General features: G+C 36.9%; 2 protein-coding genes across 5 annotated transcripts; both read right to left on the reverse strand.

The window, feature by feature from the left end:
- Positions 1-51: 51 nt before the first annotated feature.
- Positions 52-5065, reverse strand: LOC114153376 (SH3 domain-containing kinase-binding protein 1). Of its 4 annotated transcripts, none has more exons than XM_028031896.1 (7): positions 4922-5065; positions 4528-4616; positions 4337-4431; positions 2750-2860; positions 2450-2658; positions 2180-2243; positions 52-2077 (listed from the first exon to the last, which is right to left on the reverse strand). In XM_028031896.1, the coding sequence occupies exons 2-7, from the start codon at positions 4559-4561 to the stop codon at positions 2039-2041; spliced, it is 552 nt and encodes a 183-aa protein (XP_027887697.1). In that variant the 5' UTR covers positions 4562-4616; positions 4922-5065; the 3' UTR covers positions 52-2038. The 4 variants fall into 4 exon arrangements, with proteins under 4 accessions (XP_027887697.1, XP_027887696.1, XP_027887699.1 ...); XM_028031895.1 differs by having other exon boundaries at positions 4528-4815; positions 4922-5063; XM_028031898.1 differs by lacking the exons at positions 4337-4431; positions 4528-4616 and adding an exon at positions 4671-4815 and having other exon boundaries at positions 4922-5053.
- Positions 5066-6620: 1555 nt separating this feature from the next.
- LOC114153371 (serine/arginine repetitive matrix protein 1) lies at positions 6621-15980 on the reverse strand. Its single transcript, XM_028031889.1, has 10 exons — positions 15876-15980; positions 13479-13547; positions 12681-13340; positions 11698-12336; positions 9031-9143; positions 8795-8897; positions 7846-7909; positions 7255-7326; positions 7007-7154; positions 6621-6866 (listed from the first exon to the last, which is right to left on the reverse strand). Exons 2-9 carry the CDS (start codon positions 13517-13519, stop codon positions 7017-7019), a joined length of 1830 nt encoding a protein of 609 aa, XP_027887690.1. The 5' UTR covers positions 13520-13547; positions 15876-15980; the 3' UTR covers positions 6621-6866; positions 7007-7016.
- Positions 15981-17142: the final 1162 nt, after the last annotated feature.

A 17142-nucleotide genomic window follows, 5' to 3' on the forward strand; every position in this document is an offset into this window, starting at 1 on the left:
ATGAAAAGGCACCACTTGGTCAGTCAAGTTTTCTAAAAAAAAAAAAAAAAAAAATGAAATGTGACATATTCTGAAAACTGTATATTTGTTTCAAAGAAAAAATTGGTACATAGTTGTATAGGGTGTGTATAAATATTTTATATAAAGAAAAACTGGACTACGTTTATGTTTCACTTTTAAAAAGTCAAACTAAATACATTTTTATTTTCTCACTAAAAATATCTGGCCTCTGAGTTTTATTTATATTTTTTTATTATATTTTATATTAACTAAATGTTTCTTCGCCTTTGATAACTTCACCAGGATTATAACTTTGTATTAGGATGCCACTGACTGACACTGATGGACAGATAAGCTGCTGGTAGCGCATCAGAAAGACTATTTCAGTCCAGCTTCTTCTCCATCAATACTGGTTTAACTTCAGAACTTTCTCTGTTTCATCTTATGATGGCAAAAAAAAAAATTCTGTGTTTGAATGAACACATTTATTTGTTCTTGCTACAAACAAAAATATAATAAGCACCTTCCTCACATCACAACATTGGTTACATTAGCAAAGAAAGAAATAAACTGCTCAGGTTCAGACCAAAAGACAAATGTATCATGCAACTTGCTTCAGATAAATGTGCCCAAACTTGAATACTTCCTGGAATGAAAGTCCTAATCAAGACTTTTTGTCCCCAAAACCAATTTGAGCCATTTCAGATCAAACATTGACTGATAACTAGGAAATGTGTGTTTCCTGAATTATTTTTATCTTGTAACAATAAAAAAAAGGAAAACCATGCATAACCCTCTTTAGCCTAGTCACCAGTTTGATCACACACTGCTGTGGGAGGGTATTGAATTTTTCAGCCAGTATTTGATACACAGGTCAACCAATGTGTTTGTGTAATCTGATTGAATCACATATCACGGTATGATTAATTACTCACTACTTGAGTAAACCTTTTACTTTTACTTGAGTAAAAATATGTCGAAGTAGTGCTACTCCTTACTCAAGTACAGTGTGTGGGTACTCTACCCAACTTTGTCCACAAGTGGCCTGGCCATTCCATCCTTTCTACTCTTAAATTTTGGATGTTGCCCCTCTGATAAATCCCACTCACAGGAGGTGAGTATTGACATATTGTAGGATGAAATCTTTTCCCTAAAATTGGATTGTCACTGCTTATATTGTAAAATCTCTCTGCATTGAGATTCTCCCCAATATGTCTGTCAGGCTCAACCCAAAAACTCAGTTTGTAGGATGAGAATCAGTGTGAAAAAACAAAGAAATATTTAAAGTGGGCACAAAATTTGGGAAATTTTGTGCCAAATATACACTCAGGTAAAGAAAATCAAAATTGTACGTGTGCATAAAAATCCAGCAGCTTTTGTGTCCCACTTTAGTGGCACTTTCTGCCATTTTCTTGAGTAACATATTTTTTTTTCCAGACAGAAATTTCTGGAGGACAGCCTCACTATGCAAATCCAACATAGAGTTAACTAGCATGAAAAGCTACTTCAGTCTTCTTACCGCTTCCCACCTAAAAGGTGCTTACATTTAAAATTAGTTTGCCTACTGTCTTCATTAAAGTTATGCCTTGCTCCCAGTTTGGTAAAATGTTAGGCTAACACTAGCATGTTTATTCTCTGGTTTAATATGACTTGATAATATTTTGGTTGTAACATATTTCGATCCAGTTTCAGCTGGTCAAAACATAGCCATGAAGCAATCTGGGAGTTGACTTTAGCCAGGGATTATGATTCCAATCAATTTTTAAAAGCCTTTATTTGGACACCACCTAGATTCCTGGGACTGGATTGAGACATTTCAGCAATGACTCAGTGTTTTATAGGCCCTTTGTAATCTTGTTCAACTGCCTCACTGAGACTTGAGTGAATCAACCACCTCACAGATACTTTTAATAATAAACTGTCCATTTTCCTTTTAAAAAAGCATGAAAAAGATCATTTTCATGTTCAGTTTCTTTAAAAAGTTACATAAAGCATATGTAACAACAGAAACCCTTGCCCTTGATCCAGACCTTCTTGTTCATTTCGACATGTGCTTCTTCATCCGCTGGATTTCCATCTTAATCAAAGAAAGACACAGTAACAGATATCAGATGCTATTACTTCAAACCTAATCTCAGTTTCATTAAAGAAACTATTTACAGACTAAATGTACTTCTACCTGTAAAGTTAAGCGAATCCTCTTCTCCTCATCAAGCTCATTCATCAGCAGCTTAATTTCTTTGCTGAAACAAATGGGGTTTTTTTAAATGAATTTCAAAAAAGTTTAAAATGTATGTTGTTCTGAGCACTTGACAATAAATATATGTAACTATCTAAGAAATACAGTGCATTACTTAAGCTTACTGCTAACTGTTAAGGTAACATTTGCATCAAAGTAAATTGAAGAGGTTAAATTGCCAAAATGCCTGTAAAAATTGTTGAGTCCTACTTGTGTCGACTCTTCATCTGTTCAAACTGGTCCCTGAGGTCTTTTAACTCGGCCTGCAGCTGTTCTACATTTGGCTTGATATTTTTCTCTGGGCTTCTTGGTCGGGGATCTGAGTTGAGGGTTGGGGGCACTGCTGCATTTAGCACAGCAGAGAGAGCCTTCGGCAGCAGCGAGGAGAAAGACTCCTTTGACATATTCTTGGCTGCAGCCTACGGGACAGAAAATGTCAAATTAAAATTACACCTAATTTTCCAGTCTGTGTCACCAGTTATCAATAATCAGTTTCCCATTAAGACTCACTTGAAGGGGGGAACAATTCTGACTTGTTTCCTGAGTGCTCTCTTCATTTGCTGAAGAATTCATTCCTTCACTTTGGTTTTCTCTTCTTTCCTTCTCAATCATAAACGTTACCTGTAAATAAAGTCCAGTTTGAGTTTTCTGCCACATACAACAGCTTCCATGATTATTTGCCCATCTGACTGTGTAATATGCTTCAAAATAGACAGTTGATACCACAGGAAGTCTGAAAATAAAATTTAAAAAATCCTTTACTGCGAATACTTGCTTTCAGCTGGAATCATACTCTATGAAGGTAAAGGTAGGTAAAAGGTAATTTTATTTATATAGCACATTTTCAGCAAAAAGGCAATACAAAGTGCTTGTTGCTGCAAGCACTTTGTATTGAAAGCAAGGATTTAACTAAATCACAATTGTTGGCTCCACTATCAGTTCCCATAGCATCTATGTAATGGAAACAGATACGTATCCAATGCAGAAACATTTTTTCTCAGCCACTCTTCAAAATGTGAAAGACAATAGAGCATGCTGCAACAAGATCCACCTAACTGCGACTGAACTATACAAAACATCTGACGCTACTCAGGTTCTTCACTCACGTCAGCATGCAGGATGCTTAAGCTGATTCAATAATAATTACCACTTTCATTAGCCATGTTTTCTTGCTTTCATTTAATGTCATAATAAGCAGGCCCACAAACATCCAATGATATTTTTATTAATTTATTGCTGAGCAGCAAAAAGGGAAAGAATTCAAAATGAATTCATTTGTGTTTTTAATTACAATAAAATATAGCTGCTGATTACTATCAACTGGGTAATTATGGCCCTGCAGTGCAAACAACTTGGACACAATCAATTTATTGTCATGTCATGCATTTTTTCAGCACACCGACACACAGGAAGATGAGAAACAGTATGACAGCATCTTTAAAGAAACACATATCACTATAATAGAAGTAAAGAAAAAGGTACTAAAACCAGTAAATGCCAACGTATTTTGGGAGGTATAACAGGAGAAAGCTTCTTCCTTCCTACCGTCACAAACATATCTATGTTAAAATTTTACAAAAGAGTAACACCAGTATTACCAGCAGAGGTGCAAATAAGTGTAGTAGTCTTGTTTAAAACAATCCTTAATGTCTGATTTTTCCCTTACCTAACAATTGCACTCAAAGTAAAGGTTGGATTTTATGTCTGAGATTGTGCTCAGAGTGATTTTTTTAAAAGCCTCTCACACCACTTTAAGACAACCAATAATTACTTAATCCAAACTGAAGATACATTGTTCCAGTTTGTCTTCAATAAAATCGCTGAAGAGGATTTTGATTCTGGTCAAGTTACTAATTTCTGTGACAGAACTCATCTGTTACTGGGGGAGTAAATGCCTTTGTCACAAGTAAGGAGCAAAAGTAGATATCTTCAGCTGCAATACATGTCTGTGTGTGTATGAGGTGGCTCAGGAAAGCTAAATTTATCCCAAGGACAGGGGGAACACAAACACACCAGACACACTTTTCAAACAGGGCTCCAAGTTTTGAGAGAGGCGCTGCAGCACAACGCAAACACTTGTCTTAATTTTATACTTCCCAGAGAATGGAGCTCTGACTGTAGCGTCTCATCTGCAGCAGGAGCACTTCGCTCGTTCAGACTCGACCATACAATGGAATCAAACTCCTCTGTGTCTTTGAGAGGAACAGAGGACAAATAATAAAACTCTCCTTGAAGAGAAAGAGAGAAAGTATTTAAAATTTTTCACAGTACATAGTTGCATGGCTTACCAGGAATGAGCGCTGAGTTATAGCTGCCCATCATATCACAGTTGAGCACAAGCAGAAAAAAAGCATGGCTGGACTACATCTCCAAATGACAGGTGAGAGCGAGTGAGCAGAGAAAAAACATGCAGAAATCAGTGCAGTCTCACGTCAAGTTTGATGTTTCTTGGAAGCAGAAATTCTTCCCAGTCCACTAAAGGGTAAACAACTCCATTTGGGACCATTTGTTCATCAGAGTAGTAGAATCTAAATGCCGGTGTGACTGTAGAAGCAGCTGTTCCTCATACCACAAGGCTGAACAGATGAGTAACAAACGTCGGCTTTAACACAGACATGAATTTCAAATTAATTGAGCTAAACAGTCAGTGAGAGCAATGAAGAACCCTGAGCACACACTCACCTTATTTTTACTGCGTCACGACTGATGTACAGCAGCATCTGAGGAAACATGATCCAATCTTTTGTACTCCAATGCATGTTGTGATGAGGAGTGGTTCTGTCACAGCTAAGTTTAGAGCAGGACAACAAATATGGGATAGGGGGAAGAAGGGGATGGGTGGCGTTGGGGGCAATGGCTCCCACAGACTGAGAGACTGATCCAAAGAGAAGAAAGTATCAACAGTGATGATTAGATTTTATTCTAGAGATCCTGACACTAATTTTTCCCCTAAAAATTTTCAGAGGCTATTTTGTTATGTGGTTTAGAATGTACTGAAACTGCAGTTCTATTTTTCAGGGAAATGCAAAAAGCATGTGAAATGAGCATTGTTCTGTTATTCTATGAACTACTAACAACATGTCTCCAAAATTCCAAGCAAAAATTTAGTTTTTATTTGCAGAAAATGAGAAACGGTCAAAATAACAAAAAAGACGCAGTGCTATCAGACCTCAAATAATGCAAAGAGAACAAGTTCATATTCATTTAGAAACAACAATACTAATGTTTTAACTCAGGAAGAGTTCAGAAATCAATATTTGGTGGAATAACCAGGTTTTCAATGAGATTCAGTGCAATGGACTCTTTTTTTCTAGAGCTGTATTGGCATCACCCATTGACAATGTTCTTCTTTCAAAACTCTATGAAATAAGAATAAAAACACCCCAATTTTTATTTTAATGTACTTAAAATGATATGGAAACGGAGTGGAATCACTTCAGGCTGCACTTCACCATCTCATAAAAGTTAGGTCAATTGCATCACCCAATGTGAGCAACCTTACATGACAGCGTCTTGTGAAACTATGAATTCATATTAGCTAAACTGTAACTTTTTCATTTTGTCACCACATAAACAGATTTTGATTTTATTGGGTTTGGATGCAATGAATTAACAAACACTGGCACATTATGAGGTAAAATGTCTTAAACCTAATTGTTTGAAATTTCTTCACTATTTCATGGATTGCAGTGTTCTTTATGATGCTGTCCGTTTACTAATGTTCTCTCAAAATCCTCATAGAACACCTGGATATATGCTGAGATCTTTCTTCAGTTACAGATGTTGAGATCAGGATGAGGCGTAGTTAGATTCCTGCCACAGATATGACTTTAAATACTGGCCAATAACTCCGATGTTAGTCTGAAAAAGTATTGTACAGAAATGGGATCTGTTTATGAAGGTGTCCTGAACAATATTTGATGTGAATGGAAACTTTATAAGTAAAATTAGATTGAATGGTCACAAATTTCACTTTTTAAAAAAAACATAAGACATGCTATTCAGACAGGAAAGAGTGAATAATGCCCACTTTGAGCTTTATTTTATTTTGTAAACAAAGTAATACTGATCTATCAAGTCCATATCGAACAGATTTGTGAAAAAAAACTGTTACATTTCTAGTTTTATTTAGAGGGAATCTGACAAGATCAGTACAAGTTTATAAAGTCACATATCAAAGTAAATGTTTGAATGCTGCTTGTAAACAAAAAAAAAACTAGCACATTTGAAGTAAAACCAGGACTTACAAGGACTTTTAAAGCAAACGTTCCCAAACCATAAAAAAAAAATATATATACACATGTAGAGAGAGAGAGAGAGACAGAGAGAGAGAGAGAGAGAGAGAGAGAGAGAGAGAGAGAGAGAGAGAGAGAGAGAGAGAGAGCGAGCATACATATACACATATATATATATATAAAATAGGTAACAGAAACGTTCTAAAACTGAGTACAGCAGTAGTTAAATGAAGCGAATGAAACATCAGGGACAACATCTTAGAAGGAACAATTTCACAACAAGCTGGTTGGGTATGAGGTGAAGCTGTACAGGTTTTTGCAGTCCACCTTGATAGAGCAGTTCTGTACTGGAGATTTCAGTGTTTCTAAGCTCCACAATCACAATTTGGTGCCTATATATATATATAAAAAAAGCAGAATACAGTTTATCTGAATGCAATTATTAGGGATTTACTTGCTAGATATTTCTTATCTAAACACAAAATATAAAAACATTTTAATACCAAAGTGCATTGAAATTTGTATAACGCACCAGTTTGTCGCTAGCGTTGCTGGTTGGGTCCTCTACTGTAAGGCGCACGCTGACGCATCACCCTCATGTTGCGGTATTTAGACACGATGCTGTAGCTTTTTCTGAACACTGGTCTCTGATTCGGAAAAGGACGCGGCACTAAAGTTTCCTTTTAAAGAAATTCAATTATTAGTTGAGGAGATTTATGACCTTTCTGGATATTTAAACAGGAAGTCAAAGATCTGTAAACAGTCAAGAGTTCCACATACCATCAGAGGTCTTCTGATATTTTCCGACATGTCTGGGCCCATATTCCTTGAACCACCAGGAATTCTCGGCCGCTGTAATAGCAGAAGGTGAGCATATACATTTACAGAATGCCTTACATGGCTAAATTCAACCATTATTATTGTGAGGCATTCACCACCTCACTAACAAGTGATGTATTTCTTGTGATTTCTATGACCAAAATTAAATTTATAAATGTATTTCTTTTAATTTGTGTTGAGGAAAGGTTTAAATCTTGATGATTAGTTTATTAAATTAACTTTATGATGTTTTGCTCATCACTATCTTTTTCAGGTCTCCTGATCATGTTGCCATGGAAGCACACCCTCAACACTGTTGGTTGAGGAGGGGGAATCCTTTGGCTTTCACAAAGTAATTTTTTTTTTTTAATGTATAATAAATTTAAAAATGATGTGCTCTGCAACTTTGGATCCTGTCTGATTTTTTTCCTTTTTGGTGTTTATTCATTTGCTGCCCTGGCCATTTTTAAGCCCAGAAGGGCTTAAAAAAAAACCTTACCCAGTCAAGCTAAAATATGTAAAAACTGTCAGTTTCAGCCTTTATTCGCTTACTTGTATTGGTCCTGGTCTCCTGAAAGACGGCCTTTCAGGTCTGTCATGCATCACATTATCAGGTCTGGAAAAATAAATAATGATCGGATATTAAAATGCAGCATTAGTATTTAGTTGCAATGACATAAAATAATTATTGTTGCATTATTTGTGAGCATATCAACACAAAGTAGAGCACATCTGAGAAGGGGAAAAAAATACATGACTTCATATTTTTTTTTTAAATGGACCTGAGATGTATGTGGTGAGCATGTATTTAGAGCTCTCTTAGTCCAATTACAGCTTCAAGTTCTCCAGGTCTGCCTTTACCAGCTTTCTAAATCTAAACTGAACTTTCTGTTTACCCTTCTTAGTAAAATAGCTGAAGTTTGGACAGACAAGGTTTGTTTTCAAGCATGAAGCAGTTTTCCACATATGCTAAAGAGTTTAACCTTGACCAGAGCACCTTCTTTCATGTTCGACTTGTCTCCAATACATGTATTCTTGTTGTGCTTCTTTCATAAAGGTCAAAATAACAAAAAACAATTCAAGTGGGTGAGTCTACAAATTTTCCCCATCTAAACTCTGGATCCCTGCAAAGTTCCAGTTGCTTCTTTGACTAAAGTTCACATTTTCCAGACGATCAAAGTAGGTGAAAAGTCTAGTTTCCAGCTGGGCCACCTTCTGCACAACTTTAGCCCTGACCTGCTGTGTTCCTTGGTCTTCATGATACTCATTGTTCTCTCATTTTCTTTAACAAATAGCTGGATTTATACTGAGATGAAATTACAAACAGGTAGATGTTTTATTAATTAGATGATTAGTGCAATTGTATTGCTAAACTTATTACACACTGTTAAGATTTAAATTCATAAAAAGGCAAAGTATTTGTGCTACTTTGTGTTGGTCTGTCACTTCAAATCCAAATTTCAGACAATTAAGTTTTTGTGTAATGTAATATTTATGGTACCTAAACACTCTTTTATCCACGTATTCGTGTTTTCTGTCTTCAGGTGATCTGGAATCGATTGAGAGGCGTCTATGCGATGTGCTTTCCCCATCCGAACTGCGGTCTAGAGTTTAAAGAAAAAGTGTTTATACCTCAAAATTTAAAGTGTAAAAAAAAAAATCAAGTAAATCATGTTAACCCTGTTGATTGAAATGTGGTTTTTATAATACTCCGGACCACAGATGGAAACCACATACCTGTTCTCGACTTTGGGCTCTGACCTTTTGGAGGCGAGCCGTCTTTGGACGAGCTTGGTCCCGGAGGCCAGTGGGACAAAACAACAAGATCACGTTTCTCTATTGGAGAAGATCTGGGGAGGACCAACAACAGTCGACTTTTAGCTTTGACAATTGACACAAGCAATAACATTATTGGCCTTTAAAAAAAAAATCAAGTGGAAAAAATATATACTACCCTGACCAGATTTTAGAGGTAAAGCACAATTAATTAGAAAAGCATAGAACTGTTTTGAAGACAGATATTATTATAGAGCAGGGGTATTCAACTCGAGTCCTTGAGGTTCAGTGTCTAGCAACTTTTAGATTTAACACACCTGATTCCAATTATCAGGTAATCAGCAGGACTCTGGAGAACTTGACTGCACACTGAGGTGTTTAAGCCTTTTGATTCAAGTCTGTTGGGCAAGGGACATGTCTAGAAGCTGCAGGACCCCAGCTCAAGACCACAATTGAATACCCCTATCATAGAGCCACACATTACTTAGGTACTTACAAAAACCCAGGAATGTCCATGCTTCTTTACTCCTATTTTTGTAACCTGAACCAATCTGAGTTGTCTCCATTTATTCATCAATTGTTAGAGTAGTCAAATCCAGGTGGGACGCTAAGATTGGATTGCATCATATCAAGTCTTCTATCTTCCTTTTTTGAATCACAGCATGGGTGTTTGGACACTGAACTTCAGATGAATTTATCAGCCAATCCTTGACGTTTCTGTTTTCTCCAGTAATGATTATTATTCCAGGGGCTTTTAAAAGATGTTTCTTGTCTAAATGATTTTGTCTTGAAGACTTCTGCAATCTGAGGGAGATGGGGAAAGCTTGATTTTCTTCTTCCGAGTCAGAATCTTAAGGCAGTTCACTGAAGACTTTGCAAGACACACAAATGAGCCTTTCAAAAAATGTATTCCTCTTCGGAATAAGCTGTTCATTAATACTCTTGTTAGAGCTCTTCATCCTCTTCTGGAAAGCTCACTTTTGTAGAACAGTCATGTACTATATAGGAGTATCTTGGGCTTTAGTGCTGCAGGTGATTATATCTTGGTTGGATTAGACGGCAAGTAAATGGATTGATTTCCATCTGGCTTGATGATAGGTTCTGTTTGAACAGATTTAGGTCACATAAGAAGTGGAGTACAGAATAATGGAAAAAGCCGACCAATATGAAATCTCTGAAAAAAATACAACATGGTGGTGCGGTTAAATGGTCCCCATGTCTATCTCCATGTCTCAAATTAAAATACATCAGACTTTCTTTTGGGTTTTCTCATATTTGTCCAGTCGATTATCCACAGTCCATTGAAGTTTTGCCACGTAAGTTCTCCTTTGAGTATGTTTTATGTTCATCTCTGGGTAGTTGAAATAATGCATCTCGAAACATCTGAGTTGAAAAATCCACCTCCAAAATGGTTAATATTTGAAGAACTTCTGAAAATATGGAGCAAGACCAAATCCTGGTAAAAATTCTTGTGACTCAGAAGAAGCAGAGCCCTCCATCTTAAACATAACGTATGTAGTCCAAATGGTAGGTTCTGTGATTCCCCTTCACTGTATGAATTCTGAATGGTACTGATGGCTAAACATCAAGCTTCCACACATCAGCTGATGTAAAGCTTTATTAATAGGGGCTGAGTTACTGATCCTTCTTGGGCAATTCTTCCCATTCCTTGTATTTCCACTTCTTTAAATAGAGATTTGGTTCCTTCAAGAGGACAATATATGACTATAATTCCAGAAGTCAACAATTTTTTAAAGAAGTTTTGCTTTGCCATGTTAATTATTTTACACTTAAGCATAAGCATTTGTTGCATATTCCATGCACAACTGGTTCATGATTAAGAATGCATTTTTTTCTTGTTGGGAATCTCTTATACTGGCATGCATATTATGGGATTTTTCCAAACATTTCTTGCAATCTTTTAAAATGGCTTGCTGTCTCTTGGCAATGGGCACATTTCAACTTATAGTACTAATTGCAGACTGATCCTCACTCTTGGGAATTTGTTTTTCGAGCATGCCAGTTTTTTCAAGATTAGTGTCTAGAAGCCATGAACAGTTGCTGGCTGAGCACAGCAAGCAATGTTGATGCATCTCTTATTCAAACCTTCATTTATGGCTGATTGACTCCCAGTAACTTAAAAGCTGTTGAAGATAGTTTGGGTCATGGTTACATCATCCTGAGTCCTCTCTTTGCCAAGCACAAATGGAGTTATGCAAGTTTGGGCTCTTTAATGAGACTGAAGAATTTTCCACAGCAGGCAGAGAGGCTTTTTCAGGCTTTAGGCTCAGAGAGGATTCCCAATTTCTCCTCTTCATGGGGTTACTTTACATTTGTTAGGACTGACAAGCCAGCTTTAACAATGCGGTTTGTAATTGGAGAATAAACCTTCTCTTCATCCAACTTCAGAGGTAGGTATTTTGAGACGTATGTAGCACGCAGTTTAGGGTGTCATTTCAGAATAATGGTGGCTTTGCCTCCTGTAATGGTGGCTTTGGCTGCTGCAAATTTAGCTCATGACATCTCCACTTTCCACTGCTGGCACCCTTTTCACACATTCTTTCTTGACCTCTTAATCATCATCATCATCAAGCCCCTGCGAACAGTGCTACAAGGAGAATACCATACCTGTGTTTGCTCAACGACCGGCGTGATTCCACCTGTTCTTTTCCTGTGTCAGAGTCTCCTGAAGATTTGCTGGCTTTGTCATCCTCTTCTGGTGGAGACTGTTGTGGTTTCAACCTCCTCGGTTCCTCGTCTTTTAAGGGATCATCCTTCATCTGGAAACGTCTCTTCCTGATGGCAAGAACAGAGCTGGCATGGCCCTGTGCAGCAATATCACCAAAACGAGGCCTTGGTCTTATAGTTGGAGGAATTCTCAGCCTCATGAGAGATGCTGCTCTGAACCCCCGGCCCCTGGTCAAGTAACTTCTACCCCTAAAGGAGAATGGTGGGCCACCAAATGGCCTGGGAATACTCATCAGCTGGGGTCTCTCTCTCCTAGGGTACTTCGGGTTGCCATAATACGGTTCAGGGCCTGAAGAGGGCATGCTGATATTTGATATTCTCCTCTTGCGGGGTCCTGAAACATTCCTCTCAGGAAGGTTCCTGTAGTGTGATGATGGTGGTGGAGGGCCGCTTTTCCATGGGGGGGCTCTGAAGGCGGGCGGGTGAGGGGCATCTTGTGCCCTCTCTCGACTGTGGGATCTGCTGCCTTGCCTCTCCACAGGACCACGTTGCCTCCTGGAATCATGTTGAGTTGACCACCTGCACATCCATCAAACAATAGAAAAATCATTATAATGACAGATCCATTGCCATTTTAAGTGGGACGCGGAAGGTTTAACTTTTATCTTTAAAGGTAGGCCTCTCTGAAGCCATGACAGAATGAAACAGGTAGGGGGGCGGTACACTTTCAGAGACCAATTACAGAAGTAATGCTCCTCTTAAATCCCATTTACATCAGACCCAATTTAATCCCATGTAATTAATACAATCGGGAGCAGGGCAGAGCTCATCATTACAACTTCTGTGACTTGGAGAAGTGGCCAACCTCAAGCCTCCTCCTGATATAATTTTACCCAGCTTGGGGTGGTGCTTCGTGCTTGTACCTCTCTGTACATGAGCCTCTCCCTGGCACCTCTCTGGGGCTCCTCTGTGGCCCAGAGGGCCGATGCTCTCCATTGTGCAGATGAGAGAACGATCCAGGTTCATTCCAACGCTTCATGCCATGACCTGACTGTTCATAGGCTCTTTCTCTTGGATGAGGATCTCGAGGAGAAAAAACTGACTGTCTTCTGGATCCCCTAAAAGATCCTCGATAGGGAGGCACAGATCCTGGTCTCCTGTCAGCTGGGTGGCTACGAAAATGTCTTGGGGAAGGTGACCTGTGACCTGAAGGATGGCCGTGAAAAGGTGGACCCCTTTGACTCTGATGTATGTGCGCAGGGCTGTGAGGGGATGAGCGATGCTGAGGAGTACGATTCAGCCGCAATGGAGACTGCCTGCGATGGCTATGATGTTGGTCCATTTTATGAGGGTGGGATTGAAAGGAATCCTGACTGTGAGACCTCCAGTGACTAAATCGTGGCTCCCGTTGAGGTCCCATTTCAGGAACCCTTCTGCCCACTGGTGCTGGTCTGCCTCGTCCTCTGCCTCTGGATTCTCGCCAGCTAGGAGGGGACTTGTTAGGATATCCCTGGTCGTCTCGTCGACTCTTAGAGTTTGGGTTGTAACTTCCTTCATTGTGTCGATGAGAATCTTCATAGGGTCTGACAGAGAACAAGAAATAAAAAGGTGGTTTTCAACAAGTACTTTAAATCCTTTCAATTTAAGAATATTAATCGATAACAAATAACAAAATACCCAAAAGGAAAACAAAAAAAGCAACATCATTTGAAAGAGGTTACCTGGACTTCAAGCGTGGTGGTCCATAATGTGTTCGCACCATCTTTGGAAGAGAGTGTATAACCTATGAACTGATGGTGAATAAAAAAAATTTAAAAGATTATACTACTGGACAACTGCAGACCTTTACTGAATGAGGCTCTTCTCTCACAAAGAATCTCTTAGATTTTAAGTTTGAATTATCAATCAATAACAGTAATTGTAACATTTCCGTTAAAAAAAAAAAAGTACGAGTCAATTAGTTTTTTTTATTATTGTCAGTGTTTTGAAATGAGTAGTCTGCCAAAGGTTAAATATTCAGAAAAAAATCAATCAAGAGTACAAACTGAATACCTTTACTGCTGGGTATCTGCAAGTTCCAGTGAATTTAATTTAACACTTTTGATATTAATTAATGTCTTTATATTAATTTGTACATAAAGATATTTATTTAATTTTTTAATGTTAATGTTTATATTAACATTTAAAAATAAATAAACCAAAAAAATAACCTGAGTCAGTTAACGTTATAATTTACTTAACTGATAGAGAATAGATAATGTTAGCTAACGTAACAATAATGTTCATTGAAAATTGAGATAATTGAATTTTTGGCTTCTGCTGGTAATCAGAGGGGTTGTGTCTTTCATTACAGGAAAAGCCAAGCCCTAAAAAGAAATACAGACTATTTTAACTGAACTGAAGCTGAACAATGGTTCTTATTGCCTTGGCTGCAAGCAGATTAGAATATTCACCCTAAATCTTAGATAAACAATCAGATAACAGATTTAATAAGCTTTATGGCTAACCATTGTTAAAGACAACCACTGAAAAAAAATTAAGACCATAAACAAGGAACTAATACTACCTAGGTAACTTATTCATTTTCAAAACTATTGTAACAACCTTTGTTCAAAGTTCCTGTCTCATCTCTTATCAGTTGTACTACTACAATACCCAGTCTGATTTGTCTCAAGGACTAGACTGGGGATTCTGCTACTGAATGCACCTTCCCCTCAAAAACATTGAATCTGCTTTAAAAGTGGTGAGTTATAGAATTTTTTTGATAGCATAAACATACCAAAGACATAATTTGTTAATTTTTTTAATTACTATTGTTAGCAACATAACTGGGCCTTGTCTGTAAAATTTTAGTTCGACAAAAACATGTTTGATTTCTAAAAAGCATTTCACAAGTAAATAAACTGACATTTAACAACTGAAAAGGCAAATTATAAAACTGACCATTTTTTCCAATTAATTATTACTTTAGAAAGAAAAGAACGATATTTTGAACATTATAGTTTCAATGTAAAACCAGGACTTATAAAATATCCCATGCTTTTCAACTTGAAAACAAACTTCAAATGTTTTTTTTATCTGCATAATTTTGCATCATTTAAAAGAATACAGTTCTTTGTAGATGCAATATTTTAAATAAATTGTTTACATTTAAATACCAAATAAAATTTAAGAGTAAATATTTACCATGCCTTAATTTATCAAAAGCAATAGATAGATATTATTGTAGACTCAAAGTTCGAGTCACATAAAAGAATAATGAATAAAAAATAACTAAAATAAAATAAGAGTACATATAAAAAGCATAAAAAGACACCTAACCATTCAGGATGCAGTCAAATCCATGTTTTCAAAATACAGACGTGTATTTTACTGGACTACTTTTAACGATAGTCAACAACATGTTGCAAAATCTCCAAGACACATGCTTCCAATTAGATTATGGGTCCAAGGGACTAAAGCATTTTAGGAAACATTCCAACTCCCAGTTATTTCGCATGTCCAACGCAAGGAATTGCATACTCAGTCAGCTGTACTTTCACTCAAATCTGTACTGGAACGTCCTATACATCAGTCACATAAGTAGCGATGAGTCCTCGTTTTATGTGCATTTAAAATGTCGCTGACTGTAATTAATTTAAGCTAATTTAAGCTATTTATCATCACCAAGGTAAAATACTACAAAGGAACCAATGTGCTCAATATGGTGGCGGCTTATTATGTTTCAGCTCTCATTATGGTGACGGGGGTAGGGCAGTCTTCGTTTCCATTTTTAGCTTTTGACTCTGGACAGCTGTTAAAACATATCCCACGACTCGGTGACGGAATTTACGCTGGTAACGGTGAAAAATCAAACCCAGCTTGCTTGCGGCTAGCATAAAGCTGAAATGTTACGTTCTCCTCAACAATAATACATCGAGCTGACAGAAAGCTAAGAATGTTTAGCCGTTAACTTAGCTAATGGAAGCTAGCCATTATAACCCTCGACGAAACTGTATTCACAACTTTCATGTGTGTTATTTTAATATTTTCACACCACGTTAGACCTAAAACAGAAACGTCCTTTTGTTTCTCTAATAATAAATGAATTTATTGCGAGTATAAGGTGTGCTACTTACCAACTGCCGACCGATATCTAAAATGAAAAGCTACGTGCGACACTGATAGGCTTTAGCTCGCCTCATTCCAACGTATTTCGACATAAGTATAGACAGCGCCACCTGAAGTCTGGGAGGAAAAACTGAGTGTTAATGCGACTGCCGCAAAATCGATTAAAAATACTTTTCTTTTGTATTATTCTCTCTAAAAGACAAACACCAAAATGCCAATAAGAAGCTCATTAGGTTTTAGTAAAAATATAAGATAAACTATTCGTATGTACTATATTACAGCAACACATTTTTATATGTTTTATTGGGATTCCACATAATAAACTAGTAATGCAATGCACTTTTGTGGAGTAGAATGGAAGTGACAAATAATAGAAGAGCAACAAAATTATGAAAGGCAAGGTAAAATTATGGTAAAGAGGGGTTTAGCTTTAAAACAACATCCTAATCTCTAACTCAAAAAGCACTGCTTTATTTGTAATTAACTTTAAAATAATCCATTTTTTTTTTCTGTCTCCCACTTGTCTATTATTCAATACTTTCTAACAAATCACTTACACCCCAATAAAATACACTGAGGCTTGTGTCTGTAACGTTACAAAAGGTAAGTTCAAGCGTTACTTCAAAAATGCAACAAATCTTAACATCCATAGACCAAAGGTTTTGTTTACTTTCTTTACTTATGTAATTTTCTGCATTTTTGCAGTTATTTTTATGGAATTATTCTGCTACCCTTGTGTGTTTCAAACACAGAGACACTCGCAGACATGTTGTGCCGCTCTCTTTTAATACTTTTTTATCTCTGTAATTTCCACATCATTGGTTATGACTGGTTATTCTTCAGTCATAACCAACAAATTCTTCATGCAGAAAGTAAATTGTGATCAGCAAATAACCACTCTAATATCAAAAATAGTCCACAGTTAAGGGTTGACAACAGAAACTCACAGTTTTACTGAACTAAGGTAAGACATTGTATTTTGCCCTTTTATTTAAATAACTTAATACTTGCTGTGTAGTTCAATATGATTCAATGATTCAATTTGTGTAACATAATCAGAAATATATGTGAGTTATATTTGCACTATGAAATTTATTAGAGTTTACAGATCTTGCTGAATGCAATCAGTTTCACTTGTCAATAATTTTGTTCTTTGAGCATTTGTTTTTCTAAAGATAAACTTAGATAATCAGTACAATGTGATTGCATTTTGCATTCAATTATGTTTTCTTTAAACTACCAGCTTGAGGAAAACTCACATTAACATACACAGAA

The sequence above is a fragment of the Xiphophorus couchianus genome, chromosome 11 (assembly GCF_001444195.1).
Source record: "Xiphophorus couchianus chromosome 11, X_couchianus-1.0, whole genome shotgun sequence".
Classification (NCBI taxonomy): Eukaryota; Metazoa; Chordata; class Actinopteri; order Cyprinodontiformes; family Poeciliidae; genus Xiphophorus; species Xiphophorus couchianus.